The sequence below is a fragment of the Balearica regulorum genome, chromosome 12, assembly GCF_011004875.1.
Source record: "Balearica regulorum gibbericeps isolate bBalReg1 chromosome 12, bBalReg1.pri, whole genome shotgun sequence".
Taxonomy (NCBI): Eukaryota; Metazoa; Chordata; class Aves; order Gruiformes; family Gruidae; genus Balearica; species Balearica regulorum.
The window spans coordinates 23022032-23039245 of record NC_046195.1 but is presented as its reverse complement, the minus strand read 5'-3'; the positions used below and the strand labels follow the sequence as shown (position 1 = coordinate 23039245).

Sequence of the window (17214 nt, the reverse complement as noted above, 5' to 3'; positions counted from 1 at the left end):
GGCCAGGCAGCCTGGGAGCCGGGAGGGACGCTCCTGGCCGCCTCTCTCTGCTCTGTGTGCTTTTGCTACGATACTTCACAAACACACAAGAAATCGTCACTAGTTTAGCTTTCAGTGTTGATTTAAACAAACTTGTTTCCAGCAAGGCAAAGTCTCCGGCGAGGGTTTCTCAGCAGATTAGATTACTCTGGCTTGTTGTGATTGGGAACAGGTCTAAATTAACTTGAAACAAGATTCCTTTTTAACCCCAAGCAGCAACACAGAAACAAGGGCCAGCAGCGCGGGAGAGCTCCTGCTCCGGGGTGCCAGCAGTGCCCCGGGGCGATTCCCAGCAGAACGGGCACCCCGTCCTCCCTTTCCCATCCCACCCCAGTGAGGTCCATGCTAGACATCTGCGAACAGCCCGCTGGCTGGAGGCAGCCCCTTAAAATACCATGTACGTATATTTTTATGAGACGCTTCCCTATCAGAAAAATCAGTGAACGAGTCGCTTTCAGCAGCCCAGGGGCTGGAAAGTCTCTTCCCAAGTCCACAACAGCGGGAGCACCCTGCCTCTCCCAGCCCGGCGGGGAGGGAAGGATCGCTGCGGGTGATGCGGGGCTGAGCTGGGATGAGTTAGGCGTGGGTTAGGCAGCTGGACGCGGTACCATGGTGCAGCCTGTCTCAGGCACACAGTGAAGTCACTGCATCGCACCTCCAGAGGCATTTTCTTTACCTGCCGGTGCAAAACACTTAAAAAGTATTTTTGCTAAAAACGGAAAGGATGCTATCTTTCCTGGGGAAAGTCCAGGCTTAAGCACCGGGCTCCTGCACGAGCTACATGCATGATACTGGTGCTCCTCTGGACCTGTTCAGGTACTGGCACACGGGGCCCCGCACGTCACCCCAAAACTGCCCCCAGCCCTCGGATCTGCTCGAGGCACTGTCTGTCCTGCCCCAGCTTACGGGAGAGGTCTCTGTCCCGCTACGGGGGGGGTGATTGAGATTTGCTGTCGGCTTTCCAGTGCTATGTTCAAAATCTATTTCTTCATTAAATATTTTACAGTCGTCCTCCTGGTCTCTTCAATTGGCCAAAACACATTGCCGAGCCAGCAAAACTTGGCATGAGTCTCCCTCTGGCTTTGCAGGGATACGCAATAAACCACACTCCACAGTAAAAACGCACAGGGGTCTACGCTGCGTCTGCGTCGTTAATGAGCTGGATGACGGAGTAGATGGTACGATGATTAAATCCCCATATGTGAGCAGGCTGGGAGGATCTGCAGATACATTTGAGAGCGGGATTAAAATTCCACAAGCTCTCAGAGAACTGGAGGAAGGCTCCAAAAAAGCCAGGACTGAATTCAATAAAAACAAAGGCAAGGATTGGAGCTTGGGAAGAATCAGCTGCACAAAAGGGGATCTGGCGGATCTGGCAAAGAGCCCTACAGCATCTTCTGACTCCTCCGAGGGCTAGAGGGGAAAATCGCGGAACCCCAAAAGGGGCTCGTCTGGATGCGCTGGCACGACCCCGGGGCTGAGGAGATGCCACCACCTGCCCTGGGCCGGCCTCCATCGTTACCCTGAGCGAGGGATGCTCGTTCCCTGGGGGGGACACCACTGCCACAGCAGGGAGGTGGCCTCTGCCATCGTCCCCGGGTGCACGAGCAGACCCCGACACGCAGCCCTGCCTGAGGGTCACCCAGCCCCAGCTGCGCCCGGGGCCTGACCGGGGCCATGCCGCTGTCCATGACAGGAATCATTTTCAGATGCTTAAACGTTCGGCAGCATTTGTACAATAATAATCTGTTGTAAAATAATAATCATCATCTGAGAGTGCTTTTTTCCCAAACGTAAGGTCTGTTCCAGGCACATCCAGCAACCCCAGGTCAGCAGGGTCTCATTTGCTGGCTCGCTCCGTACCGTTCTCCTGCCAACCTCGTATTCAACACGCTCATGTCTGCGCCGGCCACGGGCCTCTCCCTCGCCTGGGGGATGTCGCAGCCGGTGAAAGACGCCTGCTGGGCTCTGCCCCGCTTGTAAGGAAGAGCTGCCCCTTCTGCTGGGAGCAAAGAGACCAAAACCCAACCGGAGAAGCATCCAGCTGCTCCGTTTCTTCCCCGTCGCAGCTCGCGGCAGCCCGGGGTCATTGCAAGCAGGAAATTCTTAATCTAAAAGTGAAGGTTAAAAGCAGAGGGCCAAGAACGCTGCGGATAAGAGAGAGCTCCGTTCCACCGAAAGCCGTAAATTAACACTAATTCACCCCGCGTGGGGGCCAAGCCCCCACGTTCCAGGTTGGGATTTAGAAATGGGAGCTCAGCCCCAGGCAGCGTCCCCGCCACGTGACTGCCGGTCCCCTGCCCAGCTCTCCATCGCCGTTTCTCGCTGATGCTCTCACTGTTTTCTGACCTCCCCGTAGCAAGGAAGGAAAATGTTTCTCCAGTGCAAGCCACTGGCTGACAAAGGCAAATCCCTGGGCCGCGTTCCTAGGAACTTAATAACAACAGGCTGAAAAATCAGCCATGGGGTGCTAAAAATAAACAAATGCACGGAAAAATTTGGCTCGGTCTCGTTTCCTCACGTGATGCCTCCTGCCTACAGGCAAACACCATCTGCCCCGTGCAGAGCACCGACAAAAACTGCACAGAGCACCGAAGACGACCGCTCTGGCTTTATTTGTCCAAGCCGCAACCCCTGCACCCCGGCCCAAACGCTCACGCTGCTTTTCCGTGTTCACCCCCCCCATCCTTGGCAGCAAGGACCGAGGCAGCCGAGCGAGACCAAAGCACCCCCACGGCCCCGGGGCTGACTCCGAGCACAATCGCGGCCTCCAGACCCAAGCCCCGAGCCACCCCCAGCACCCCGTGAGCGAGGAAGAAGAGGAAGGAGGACTTACTCGAGGAATCGTGTGATGTACTCCCGGCTGCAGCGGGACCAGGTGAGTGGGGACGTGTCATACAGGAGCTGTGGAGACATGATGAAAGGTCTTTTCCCAACTGGCTCACAGTCATTGCTGCTTCCATCATGCTGAATCCCAAAACTGTGTAAGAGCACAGTCCCACAAAGGAGAGGTGAGCCGCACGCCGCTACAACCGCGCAGCCTCTCTGCTTTCCAGCACGACGACGCGCGACGCCGGACATGGCAAACCGTCCCAGCTCTGCAGGGACTCGGCAATTAACAGGCACCGGGGGATCTGGCCGCGCGGGACGTTTTAGTGATAGCAGGGACGCTGCCCTGAACTTTGTCCCAGGCTTTTATTTCAGCTTTCGTACTGAAAACTCAGCCAAGAAAAAAGTAATGAGACTATTTAACAAGATCAAGTCAGTTAAACTTACTGGCCTTACTGACTGTGTGTTTTTGCCATCCAAAGATACCTATTATGAACTATAACGTTCAAGTGATCTTGTCAAAACTTAATTGAAATTAGGGCAAGCAAAATTCTGGCGCTGATTCTATACGCAGAGCCTATTTTACAACTTCTTAAGGGGCAACCCTCTTCTCCAAAGCCTTCAGTGTCAGCAACACAGGATAACACACAAAGGCCGTTTGTCCAGGTTGCTCTGGATTACGTGACTTCCACTGAACCTGGGGCAACCAAAAACTGAAACGGAACTCCCAGGGTAAATTCCCTCGGAAGCGGAGGAAGGTTTGCACCGGTGAGGAACCGCTCAGCAATCTTCTCCCAACATCCACCCGTGCCTACTCCAGCCCTGACTGAGCGGCGCAGAGGACGAGAGGTCAGAGGAGAGGAGGAGGAAGCCGGTGGTACCTGTGTCCGAGCTCGTGGGCCACGGTGAAGGCCAGGGGCAGCCCCGTGTCCTCGTTGATGTTGCAGCTCCTGTGGGGTTGGCACATCCCCGCCACGTGGGACAAGCCCAGGGTCTCGCAGGGTCTGTTCATGGCTGCGCAGATGTCCTTCCTTGGGCCACGGAGACAAGGAACACACAGACACAGAGCAAAGAGCGGGTTGGAAAGCGGCAGGACCCAACGCGAGGCGCGGGAAGGAGCGCGGGACACGTCCCAGCCCACGGAGGGAGACACACGGCCAAACAGAAGCGAGAATGGAGACATCCAACGTCTTTCCACAACGGAAAGATTTACGACCTTTCCTTTCCCCTTTACTCTCCTGGTATCCCCAGCTTATTATTACGCCTGATTAATGGGAACTGCTAGCCAGCCCGGCCACGTTTATTCCATCGTATAAATAAAGCTGATGCTGGGAATAATTAAGCAATTGCTACATTGCTTGGGGAAGCACATCCCAGGGGTGCTGTGGTCCGGGGCGGAGAAGCTCCAGCCACCCAGGAAGAACAACTCCATCAAAGTACGTGGCCTTAAGTGCCTCATTTCTGCTACAAAGCAAACTTCCTAAAGAAGATAAAACCGTTGTGGGTTGTGAATCATTGCACAAACCACCACGATACTGCCAGCAGCCAAGCTGCTGCAGCCTGAAACCATCAAACTACGTTTTGACTGCAAGGTATATAAACTTGGCCGGAGGCAAGAATTCCTGCGAGCTTCATGGGAGGTCAGGGGCCTTCTCAGAGGCTCCTCTGCCAATCCCAGCATCAGCCTCCAAGGGAAAAAGGAGAGTTAATCCCCGTGTGCATCTCCTGGGAGGATCCAGCCACTCTGGGGCTTGGCAATAGGACCACGCTGAAAACCTGGCTTGGAAACCTCAACCGCTAGTCGACTGGGAGCTGTCTCCAGGTTTAAACCTGAGATCTGAGACCAGCTCCAGCCATTAGGATCAGATTATCTTCAGATTTCATGTTATACATCTTATGTGCAGGTGTCCAGGCAGGGCTCGGGCATGGAGAGCGGGATTTCAACAGCTCCCACGGAGATGTTCCTCTGGCTGCCTGTCTGCTCCCCTGCCTGCAGCTGGCAGACGTGTTTCTAGCTGCCAGCGCAGCATCTACGGCATAAAATGAGCGCGCGGGCATAATACCTTGTGAGCAGGACTGCGACGTCGTGATGCAGGGGATGGGAATCTCCTTTAACGTTGATGCTCTTCTGCCATTTGCAAAAGCTTTTCAAGGTGTTGTCTGCGTGGTGGGAGATTTTCAGATCCTCCTGCCAACATAATTAAAAGTCTGCTGTCATATTGCTGCTGGATCTGTTTGGTTTTTTGGAGGCAGTGGGGAGGGGTCTGATCTCCGACACATCAGAGTGGAATCGGGAGTAACTGCCATCCAGATGGAATCGCTCCGTATTTCTAGGTTGTAGGCTGGGTGGGAATACAGTCCTTTTCTGCTTTCTTTTGATCTGTGATTCAATCGAAACATTAAACCATCTGGTAATGGGGGTTAAGAAACACCGCAGGAAAACATCCCGTCCTGGCTGACGGCGAAGGATGCAGCTGGGGAGCCCGTCTGAGCGGCGTCAGGCTCCCTGAGAGCCACCGCTGCAGCTGGGAGCACAAACAACCAGCGATTCACAGCCCTCCGCTACCGGCAGCGACGCTGAGTTATCATAAGTTATTGTAAGAATCAGAGTCTGCAGCTCCTCTGACCGCGCCGTCCCCCTGACTTTACCGGGGCTGCAGCCCACGCAGAAGACAAGGCGGCAAGGCACGGGCGGCTGCGTTTATCTCACGTGGGTTCATCCAGGCCACGCAGACAGCACAAGAGAGCTTACGGGCTCTCCAGGCCAGCTCCCCTGGGTCCCAGACGGGACCGGAGGGTGAGTCACCCTGTTTTCCTTTTACCTCTTCGTCCTCCAGCAGGATGAGTCGCACTATCGCAATGTTGATGGGGTTCCCAATGCTGGCGTGGTGGAACAGACCCGCCACCTGCAACATGCAAAAGCCAAAGACATAAAGCCCGAAAGAAAGCCCTCGTGCTGTGACGCGGCTGCCGGCCGGCGCGGCTGCAGGGGAACAGGAGCTCCAGGGGAAGCTACCGAAGGGTGCTGACAACGTCTCGGGGAATTCCCCAAAATGAAAGACAAGACCAGATGCAGACCCGGACTAAAGCACTTGGATTTCCACGATCCATTTAAAACTGATATGATCTGTGCAGCACACCGAAACTCAACAGCAATGCCTCTGCTTCCACTCCCAATAGATGCGTTTAACATCTCGAAGGAAGCCTGTGCTCTCTGGGTGCCTCCACCAACGCCCAGAACCCCGGGGATGTTACCAGGAGGTCCTCTGCCCAATCCCACCCTCCTTTCTGGCCTTCAACCAAAGCCCCCTTCTGAAACGCAAATAGGCGCGACCGCGGCAGCAGGAGGGTGAACGGACTAAACCAACTCACGCTGACTCGCCTGCTTGCTTTACGGGCCGGCAACCCTCCCCAGATTCCCAGTGGAGACCAGCACGACCTGGTGCTCCTTCCCCTCACTGTCCTCAGCGGCACCTTCCCAGGAAAGCCGTTCACGTCTCTCCGGCTGACCAGGCTGGTGCCGGCACTGGCCCCGACGGCAGCTGCCCCGGAGCGCTGCGTCTGCGGGCACAGCCAGCCCTGAGCTCCAGGGAGCCTCAGCCAAAGCTCCCAGGTCCCTGTGGGTCTCTCCTCCTGCGAGGAGGTTTCCTTATCACGCAGCGGGTGGTGGGTGTCCCCGTGGAGGCTTCGAGGTGGTTTCAGCTTCAGCCGCCTCCCCGTGCCCAAGCTGCCGGCAGGCCTGCCTGGGGAGAGCCGCGGTGGCAGCGCCGTGGCCACGGGCAGCACCCACCACCTCCCTTCCCCGGAGCAGGAGGAGCAGCCCTGCCCTTGGGGTATCTCCCTGGAGGCCACGTCATCCATCCGTTATCCATCCCCAGGGAGGGAAGGAGAAGAGAACAGCCCGTGAGCCCGCGGGGAAGGTGAAACCGCTGCAGGCTGAGCCGCTCCCGCCTGCACCGAGCCTGTGGGCTCGGGCTTGCCGACCCCGACCCGTCCTCCCACGGTGGATGGAGCACTGAGCAACGCGGAAAAGCCAACGCGCAGTTGGGAACAGCCTGTCTGGTGAGAGGTTTGCTGAGGTCCCACAAGGGATGAGTCCGGGCAAGCCCAGTGGTCTCTGTGTGTCTCACAGCCGTGTCCCCGGGGACCGGGCGGCTCTGCCGTTGAGAAGGACCAGGACTCACCATGTTCATCACGGTCAGCACGTACTTCTCTATGTTCTCGCTCCCGTGGTATTCGATCATCTTGGTGTCTGCCACCACCAGCGTTTCCACCCACTTCTCCTTGCTGATGGAGCGCTGCTTTATTCTTCTCTTCCTGTGCTGCTTCTGTTCCCACCTTTCCCTCCGCTTCTCTGACCTCTCCAGGCTTTCCTGAGATTCTGAGGGATTAAAGAAGGAAAAAAAAGACTTTTTTTTTTTTTTTTAAATGTCTGCAACTTAATCAAGACCTTTTTTTTTGTATTTTTTTTAATTCAAAGAAATAACTTTTTGGTGTTAAGAAGGAGGCTCCACACTTAGACCTATTACCTACATGTATTTCGCTGTGCTGTACATTCCAAAAAATCCCCCAAAATCCCAAAAACTCCCTGGGGAGTGAAGACTCTGCCCTCAAGCTGTTGCACAGCGGCATGAGCATGACAGAAAAATAAATAAATCAAGCACTTGATGCCATTTCTTTGACTGGCATGGGGTTTGCAATATTCCACAAGGAACACGGAGCCTCCCAGAGCAGAGCTTAGGGTTTGTATCGACGTCGGAATTTGCAGGTAACCCTGTGGAGATGCTTGAGCATGTACCGCTGAGAAACATCCCCAGCGGCCCAACGTTTCTGATCGCCATCACAAAGCTCTATTCTGCAGGGAGAGACAGTTTCCCGACACGACAAACTCCGCGCCCCCGAAGCTGGACTGACGTCTTGAGCCAAATCCCAAAGATCACCGGTGTCCTGGGCAAGACCGACACGTTGCAGGACCGCCCGGAGATTTTGTTGGCCACATGGAGCCCGAGCTCTGCTCCTTCCCGCGGAGAAACAAGCGGAACATTCACTGGGCTGAAAGGAGACAGAGGGCGGAGGGGAGCTGGGACGCTCCTCACGCACACCAGCAACTGGGAATTCTCATGCCGAGACTTTTCCTGTGACGCCGCTCCAAGATCAAGGTCAGGGTCAGCCCCAAGCTGGGGAAAGGCTTTACAAACCACATCCCACACAGTGGGAATTGCTTTTATGACCAGTTTCTACGGGCTCGGCCTTGCTTTGTTAACAATGGACTTTCACATTTTACGGACTATACTGTACTTTAGCTGTGAAAGAGCGTTTTATCCCCCAGCCCGAAAAATCCCAAGTATCTGGCTAATTTGATGAATTGCTAATACCACTGTGACAGTTTAATCGCAGCAGCTTCCTTGGAGCTTGTTTCCATTGTGTCCTCTGCTGCTCAGCTTCCAGCCGGGACGTGAAGGTACTGCAGGATGGGTGCAGAGGGCCCCGGGACCCCGGGGAGGGCTCGCACGGCATCTCCCTTTGAGAGCCCTCTTCGACACTCGCCCAGCTGTACACACAGCCTGCACCACGCACCCACGGAAGGTAAATAACACCTAACAGCCTCGCACCATCTGGCTGCGGGGTGTTTTGCAAAGAAAACCGGCAATACATCAGTACAAACTGAAAGGCTTGCAGCAGTTAAAACCCTCCAGGCTCTTGGTTTCCTTTCCAGGGCGTGCACATCACAGCCCCTTTGCTGGCCCAGACTGCAGCGGAGACCCACACGCTCTACACACGGGCCGTATTGCACCCAGTGAACTTCATTTACAGCGAATAGACTTCAAAGGCTAGAAGGAGCCATTATGATTATTACCATAGATTAAATAATTAATTTAGATTAACAGAAGAATGCCTGAAGATAACCTGATTATAACAAAAAAAAAAAAAACCCAACCAAAACCCAAAAACAGTTTCCGAAAGGGAAGAGCTCTAGGAAATACGTGGAACAAGACGCACTGCCTGGAAGATGCAGCTTCACTGATGCAGACGAGAGAAAAGTGCCTGTGAGCTGCTGGGGATGCGCTGAATTCCCCATTACCTGAAATCTTGGGTTTGGAAGTTTATCTAACACATCTGCTCTAGGCAGAGGAGCAGGAACCGGCGTGCACTCTCTGCCCCACGGCAGAGACATCCCCGGGGCAGCGACCGGGTTTCTCTCCACAAGTCCAATGCCCTGGCAGGTCAGAAACCGATGTTTGCAAGGAAATGAAAACAACCACTCAGTCTCTGCCTCACGGGACACTTGCCGCAGGGCCGGGAGGAAAAGATGAGGGCGAGAGGCCTGAGGTCCGGCACACAGAGTCACGTACGTGAGAAACACGAGCAAATACAGAAAAACCGGCAGGGTCAAACCCCAGCCCTGCGCTCTGCAGCCATTCGCGTGACTTGCGGGCTCCGGCCATTAATGCCACAAACCCCGCGCCTGGCGCTCACCGGAGAGCTCTCCTGGCCAGCGATCTGAACGAGCCTTCCCACAATAAAACCGCCTGTGGGGCACCCCCGGGGCTGACCCCAGCGAGCAGCTCCCGGCCGTCGGGCACCCACCGCCCGGCGGCATCGCGGCACTGCTGACCGTGATCTCCCACGGCACCCCGCGGCAGGACGCCGCGCAGCCCACGGCCCGTCCCCTCCCCGCTGCTGGCTCAGTTTTCTGGTCCGAGGGTTTTCTGTCTTGCCAGCCTACGTGGCAAGAGGGACCTCCAGCCCACCTTGCAAAACGAAGAGCGATCGGTGATGGTGGATGCTGGGAGCTTAAGACAGGAGCCCAATGCCGGAGTTCGAGACTAACGAGTCGGCAGAGGCAAGGCGGGGGGAAGGACCGGCGCTGCTCACTTTCTCTTTCTACCATGTGCTCCAGACTTACAGAACCAAAGATACCAACCCCGGGCTGAGCTGCTGGCTCATCACAAAACGCAAGAGAAAGGGGACCATACCTCGCACGCCACAGGTTTCCCGCGGAGCTGGTGGGCTCCTGCCCGGCTCTGCCCTGGGCTCGGGCGCCTGGCGCTTGTATATCCTGTGGGGCTGCGCTGCTCCATCCTCCCGCAAGCTGGTGGGCACTGGTTCGATGAAATAGTCCTCGTTCATCAGCTGAAACACGCCTTTCTGGCAGGGAGAGACAAAGTTGTCACCGTGAGGCCATCTGTATCTAGCACAGACTCACGCTGAAGAACCTGGGAAAGGGAGAGGGTTGCAAAATTTTCCAGGAAGAAACAGGTCTTCTCTAAAGAAACTGTTTTTATGGATATTTTGAGCTCTAAACTCCCGGACAAAAGAGAACAAGCCAGCATGGAGCGACCATTAAGAAAGCAAAAAGCTAAAGAGATCCCATCACAAAGTGCAGCTGGGTGGTGAACCCAGTGGGTGTCTAACGGTGAGGAGCTCAGGGACCACAGGATGCTGAGAGAGAGAAACGCCTTCTCCAGAGAGCCAGGAACAGGCGCACAGGCGGTCAGCCTGCGCTCACGCCACCTCTCCCTGACCTTCCTGGAGATGCTCCGGAGAGCCCAGGCAACAGCCCAAAGGACGGCTTTGACCACAGCGCAGCACCAGCGTTTTGAGCAAGTGTTGCACAAACAGAGGTGTCTTCCCGAGGACATCCTCGTCAGAGGCAGACAGTCGCTTCTGGCGTTTTGCGCTGCCGAAGCACCAGTGTTCACCAGCGCTGTGTACCGTCGGGTTGCGGACTTCCCGCGGTCAAAGACCAGAAAACCTCCGGGGAAGAGGAACCTGCGGCAGCACTTGATCATGGCAGGAACTCCAATCAAAGAAAGCGAGTCCCAGGACAAGGAGCACGGCCCCTCCATACAACAACGGGAGGATGCGTTACTGGCATCTCCCCTTTAGCAGAAAACGACACAACTTTCCTGGGTTAATTACGACCCCCCCTGACCCGGCCCAGCTGCAGCAGGTCGTTAGGACTCGCCCAGGGCTCTCCAGCCTCCACGCTGCACCTCGAGAACCAACAGCGGCATTTGCTGCACGGGAAGCTCTTTGCACGGGCGGCTTCATCCCAAGGGAGCTCCTGCGGGAGCCTGCAGCGTCCCTTGGCCAGGCAGGGTGCTGCCGTGGGGAGGGTTCACAGACGTACGCCGTGCCACGGGACAGCTCCGGCAGCAGCGTCTGGAGCAGGCCGGGGGTCCTACGCTTCCTCGGGAGCCCGTCCACGCTCAGCTTCGCTGACCAGACTTTTGCTCTGACACGTTTACCGCTTTCACACCCCAGGACAGGGCAGGGACAAAGAGAGAGGATCAAAACGTGCCTCTGCAAGTGTCGCCAATGTTTCCGAGGCAGAGGAGCACCGAGCCCGCCAGTGACGCTTTCACACCTCTCATGCGGTGCCAGGGAAGAGGAAACGGCTTCCTCCCTAATTAACTCCTTGCAAGTGTAAAACAACCAGGAGGAAACACCATGGGGATGGGGAAGGAAGGGAAGGAGGCCGCAGATAGGATTCCTCCTCTGTTTCCTGATGCAGGTTATTCTGAGCCAGGCAGGGAACAGGGATCGCTGCCCCGGCTGCAATCTGCCCAGGGTCCCTGCCCGGGGGCCACGTTTCGTCATCGGTCGGTTCTGCGGTAGCACTGAGCGGCATTTGCTGCCCGTGGCAAGGTCCGGCTCTCTCCGTTTAAAACACAGCTGGTTAATCTCTCTGCACCTTGCGTGTCCCAGTTCACCCCAGTAAGCAACACCAGCACCCCCAGCCCCTGCCTCCTGCTCCCTCACCATGGTCTCCGACAGCCTTGGAGAAGATGAATTGCACTGGCAGAACAACCCACGAGAGAGCAGAACCCAGCTCTCACGACTCCGCTGTATTTTAACATCCCTGACAGGAGGCCTTTAAAGTCTTACAGTAGTGTTGTAACAAAGGTGACGCCCAGCCACGCGAGCAGGGGTCTCGGGGGCTGGCTGAGGGTGCCAGACCAGGTACGGTCACTGCGCTACACCCGACGCCGGCAACGGGGAACTCGTCCCTTCGAGGGGCTGATGCGGTTCGGTTCGACACGTGAGGCTGCCAGGAGCAGGAGTTTTGGGACAGCCCGTCTGTGCCCCAGGGCTGGGAACGGCAGAGTGCTTTGTGTGCAGCAACGCTGGGCTTGCCATGCCAGGTATCCCCACCGTACTGCAGGTACAAAGGCAAGATCCTGCCCTAGCCTATAGCTCTGTGCTTCCCCACACCAGCAGCACGTTCCTCGTTTACACCCTGGAATACCGACCGTGCTTACAAGTGGCCCGTGAGTAATTCCCCGTAACGGAGCGGTAGCTCAGAACGCGCTGCTTCCCGTGGCAATGACGAGACACGCAGCGCATTGCTAAGTGCAGTTTTCTGCGGTTTAGTACCTGACAAAAAGCTGTGGATATTTTAACACTGAGTAGAGAAGGTTTAAAGCAACTTAAGGTCGAGTTTTGCTCACCACTCGTGGTCTATGGACTGCAGATCCTCTTGCAGCATTGTGCTAATGCCTTTTGTGAGCTAACCATTTTTTCTGCTTCTTAAAAAATAATACTAATCCGTAGCATTTGCAGAATACTGTTCTTTTTCAACACGCTTCACGGACCTTAATGATGGGGTTCGCCAAACGCCACTACAAAATGGGTGTTTTCAGGTGGCACATTATGCAGATGACAAACTATTAAATGAAAAACTACTTTTTTTTTTTTTTTTACCCTCTCCCATCTGTGGTTAATTCACAAAGAGAAGTTTAATTCTCTTAACCAGAACGTATTTCAAATGCCCTGGGTGAACATCCTTCAGCCCGTTCACTGTTAGCAGCTTGGTTTTGCCTGACTCACGCTGCAAGGCTGGATTTCTACATCTGATGGCAGGTTTCAGCTCGCTGGCAGGATGAGGCCACGCAAACATTTCCAGAAGCATCACGTATTCCTGGGGGTGCCCGTGTGTAAACAGACATTCACGGGAACGCTCACGGCACTTTCTACTGCTGCGCACGCTGCAGCCATCAGCGTCTTTCATACAAACATTCAAAGAAGAATGAACCAAAAGGTTGTAGGTTCCTCCCAGGCACATCGGTCTGTTTTCCATCCCGGCTGTTTATTGCAGCCTTCACCCCTCTGGGTGCTGCATGAAGCGCAGGGTGCCAAACACCCGCAGATGCTGCTAAGTTCAGTAGGAAAAGAGCAACCAACGCCTTCCAGGACGCGCCCAGCTCCTGTCCTCCAGTCCTGCCCCGCCATCAGCCACGGCGGGGAGGGTCTGAGCTCCCTTCCTGCAGGTTCAGGTGATGGGGAGGCAGCAGCGACGCTCCCCGCCGCACGCCCGTGCGCTGCGCTCCTCTCCCCGAAACCCAGCAGCACGCCCCCGCGCCTCCGGACGAAGCGCAGCGATTTGGGTGGCCTCGCAGACCTTCCGTTTACAAGCCACCCCGCCGTACCGGGCTAACTCGGCGCACAGACACACGCCGCCTTGATTTAAACACAGGAAGCTTAAAACGCAAACACGGCTCCCAGCCCAACGCAGCCACCTGCGGCAGCCGGCAGACCGATGTTCCGACGGAGTTATCGTCCCTCCAAACCCCGAGACGCCGGGCGTGAGCCGTGCTGGCGATCCCTCCCTCCACCCCGTCCCCGCGCCAGGGATGCGGCAGGGTCAGCGCCTGCGAAGGAGAACCCCCCCGCCCGCACCCACCGCCCCCAGGGAACCCCAGAGCCTCTGTCATCCCACGGCCCCTGCTCGGGAACGGGGGTCTGCACATCGTGGGAGCCACCGAGCTGTGTGGTACCCCCTCTGCACGCCCCCGAGGGGTTTTAAACCCTGGGGGGACCCGGTACCGCGGGGCGCTACCTGGATGCCAGCTACTGCAGACAGGGACGTCTGCGCCGAAGTGGTGAACCTGCCTCGCCGAGCGCTGACACAAGAGTCTCATCTGTGAAAGTGACTTTGGCTTTCGGCAAACCTTTACACCCTCGCAGGTCACATCGCCTTCGAAAATATTTGCAGTGGAGGGAGGGAGGGGAGGTGTTCACAAAACACACAGAGGTGTCACCGTACGTGAGCTGCATTACCGCAAGGACCTCCGGGTTTCAAACACCTTGCTTTCAGACGCGCTTCTCAGAATCCTACATTTTTGTACTAGAAGATGGAGGCGCCATGAGAATTGCTCTCTTTGGGAATTTGGACGCAAACAAGTAAACACAGACCCGGAGAGTTCCCAAACCACTGGAATCCATGGGAAATTTACAGTCAGCTCATCCACGGCCGCATCAAACCTACGCGATGAGATCCTGACTCTGCCGCTGTCAGGAGGAGTTTTGCTATCGCGTTCAGCTGGAAAAAGGATTTCACACAGCTGCTGCTATTTCCGTATTGACTAAAAATCTCCGTACTTACCAGGCCATCACACGTGCTGAGCGCGGCCAGACCTCCCGTCAGCGCCCGGCTCTGAACCTCCCCGATCATATGGCAGGAGTTGTACGTGTGAGACTGGATCTTGGCGGTAGCGATCCCCCCGTACCGCCTCTCGCTGACGAACCCGGGCGCCAGGAGGTTGTTGTTGAGGCTCAGGTTGAATCTCAGGGGTTGTCCTTTGTAATGCAGTTCATAGAAGGCGAGAAACTTGCTCCTGGAGGAAGGAGACCTGCGGTGAAGCACTCGGTGGGACAAATCGTAGGACAGGAACGATCCGCTCTCGTCAACCTTGATGGGATGGACGATGTCGCTGCTGGAGTACGGCAGAGCATGCTCTGGGAAGAAAGGGTGGTGGGCTTTAGGGTTCAGCACCTTTCCTCTCCTACCCCTTCAGGTGGATGCTGAGCTCCCAAGGGAGCCCAGTGGGGTCAGGTACCCAAATACCAGTTGGATCTGGTAACTGGTGTCCACCGGCACTGCCAAAGGCACGGCAGAGAGCAGGGAAGGGCAGGAACCCCAGGGCTGTGGGGTGCACAGGACCCCACGCTGTCCCTCCTGCTCTCGGGGGGTCAGGGGCTGGGATTTTCCGTGGGAAAGGGTCAAGGTCAAGGTTAGGGTTAGGGTGGGGAGGGGTGGAGGTGGGTTCGGGGGGGGGGCCGTGCAGCTCTGGGGCTCTGCTCCGGCTGGGGCTGGTCCCCGTTTCCACGCACACATTCCGGCTGTTTAATTACAGCTGCCGGGAGGGGGAAAAAAAAAATATGAGACCCCCACCAAAACTCCAAACCCCCAAATCCCAGTTTTGCAACGGGAAACCGTCTCGGGGGCAAAGCACCCCCGGGCACCGAGCGCTCCGGAGCTTCCCCAGAGGGGTGCGCAGCGCTGCGGCCGGGGGGAGCCGGGGGGGAGCCGGGAGGAGCCGGGGGGGAGCCGGGGGGAGCCGGGGGCAGCCGGGGGGAGCCGGGGGCAGCCGGGGGGGAGCCGGGGGGAGCCGGGGGGCAGCCGGGGTCCGGCCCTGCCCAGCCCAGCGCGGGGGCTGCAGCGGCGGGGGGCACCGGGCTGCCCGGTCCCGGCTCCGGCTCCGGCCCCGCTCCCCCGCGGAGCGCCCCGCGCAGCCCCCGTGCGTGCAACTCCGCACCCCGCGCACATCCCCGCGTGCAACTCCGCACCCCGCGCACATCCCCGCGTCCAACTCCGCGCCCCGCGCACATCCCCGCGCACATCCCCGCGCACATCCCCGCAGCCCGCGCACATCCCCGCATGCAACTCCGCGCCCCGCGCACATCCCCGCGTGCAACTCCGCGCCCCGCGCACATCCCCGCGTGCAACTCCGCACCCCGCGCACATCCCCGCGCCCCGCGCACATCCCCGCGTGCATCCCCGCACCCCGCGCACATCCCCGCGTGCAACTCCGCGCCCCGCGCACATCCCCGCAGCCCCCCGCGCCCCCCCCCCCTCCGCGCACCTGTCCGCGCGGTCCCTCCGCCCGCCTGCGCGCCCGCGGCCAGTGCCAGCGCGGCGGCGAGGCGCAGGAGCCCGGCCGGGGCCGGCATGGGTGCGGGCAGCGGGCGGCTCAGCGCGGCCGGCGGCGGCGGGCCATGCCGGCGGGGCGGGCGCGGCGGGCGGGGCTCGGCGCCTCGCGGAGGGGCGCGGGCAGGGCCGGGCCGGGCAGCGCGCGCCTCCCGGCTCCGGTGCGGCCCGAGGGCGCCCCCTAGCGGCCGCCGTAGAGCGGCTCCTCCGGTGCCCCCGCCGCCCCCCCTTCCCAGCCCTCCCGCCGCGGGGCCGCGCGAATTTCAGTGAGAAATGGAAAAAAAAAAAAACCCAAACCCCCCCCAAACCCCCATCGACCCCCGGTGGTTCCCGGGGGCTGCCCCTTCCCAGGGAGAGACGGTTCCCGCGGGGCCGCGGCTGAGGCTTTCCCCGCGTTGCACCCGCTGAGACGCTCTGTTCAGGACACAGCGGGATGCAAACCCCGGAGAATTCGGGCCGGAGGAAACCGCAGTCCCTTCCTCCCGAACCGCGTCTGGGTGTCGCTGCGGGAGCACTACGGCCGTCCCAGCACCCCCCCCCCCCCCGCCAGCACCTCCCCACCCCGCTCCGTCTGCGTAAGCCGAAGGGAAAACCGCCCGAAGAACGGCAAACCGGGTGCTCAGTTTCCGGTAAGCCCGTTCCGAGGGGTGACGGGTGGGCGAGGTCTAACAGAGCCAGGCTGCGGGTGTTCCAGCCCGGCGTACCCGGAGCTCTGACGCTCTCCGAACGATCGGGTCACGCTCAGAAATCCACATTGCTGAGCACAATTCGGCCACAACGCACCGGGAAGCGCATTTTAGATGGGATGTAAGTGCAGCACGGCGAAACGAGGTGGGCTCCTGCGCAGGAGTGACACCCTCCGGCTGCTCCCCGAGCCCTCGCGTCCCCCCCCCGGGCAGAGGGAGCGGAATAAATACAGAAATGCAAAAGAAAGGGGTTTCCTCCGCCCTGCCCGCGGGCTGCTGGTGGTCCCGTCCCGCAGCTCCCCCCCCCAGCCGTACCCGCCGCACCCCGCTCCCGCCCGGGGGACGGTTATCGGCTGGGTGAGGGTCTGGGTATGCAAATGAGACCACGCCCCCAGGGACCTGCCCGCCCGCGCCAGCGACCCCTGGCGGCTCCGCCGGGGAACGGGGTGGGGGGGGTGGGGGGGGCGCTGCCGAGTACGACGGAGGAAAAACCGTCCGCGTGGCGCCCGGCTAGCTCAGTCGGTAGAGCATGGGACTCTTAATCCCAGGGTCGTGGGTTCGAGCCCCACGTTGGGCGCATTGCTTTTTCCCCCCCCTTTTATGCCCTTTTTTTTTCCCCACCCGCGCGCCTCACGGCCCCTGCAGCCAGCAGCTGACAACCACACCGGTACTTTACCCCTCACCAGAAGGGCGGCCCTGGATGCGGGGTGCTCCGCCGCAGACTAC

General features: G+C 58.3%; 1 protein-coding gene and 1 non-coding gene across 3 annotated transcripts in view; one reads left to right on the top strand and one right to left on the bottom strand.

Moving 5' to 3' along the window:
• ADAMTS7 (ADAM metallopeptidase with thrombospondin type 1 motif 7) overlaps positions 1-15884 on the bottom strand; it is a 53582-nt gene extending 37698 nt beyond the window's left edge. The window contains exons 1-8 of one of the 2 annotated variants that reach the window (XM_075764538.1): positions 15738-15884; positions 14258-14610; positions 9846-10017; positions 7053-7249; positions 5691-5774; positions 4932-5056; positions 3750-3899; positions 2876-3019 (exon numbers count right to left, since the gene is read on the bottom strand). In XM_075764538.1, the coding sequence (XP_075620653.1) occupies positions 2876-3019; positions 3750-3899; positions 4932-5056; positions 5691-5774; positions 7053-7249; positions 9846-10017; positions 14258-14610; positions 15738-15825 (1313 nt within the window). In that variant the 5' untranslated portion in view covers positions 15826-15884. The remainder of the gene's footprint in view (positions 1-2875; positions 3020-3749; positions 3900-4931; positions 5057-5690; positions 5775-7052; positions 7250-9845; positions 10018-14257; positions 14611-15737) is intronic. The other variant, XM_075764539.1, reaches the window with a different exon arrangement.
• A 1108-nt stretch (positions 15885-16992) lies between these two features.
• Positions 16993-17065, top strand: TRNAK-CUU (transfer RNA lysine (anticodon CUU)). Its single transcript has one exon. It is a non-coding gene; the product is annotated as a tRNA-Lys (tRNA).
• The last annotated feature ends 149 nt before the right edge of the window (positions 17066-17214 follow it).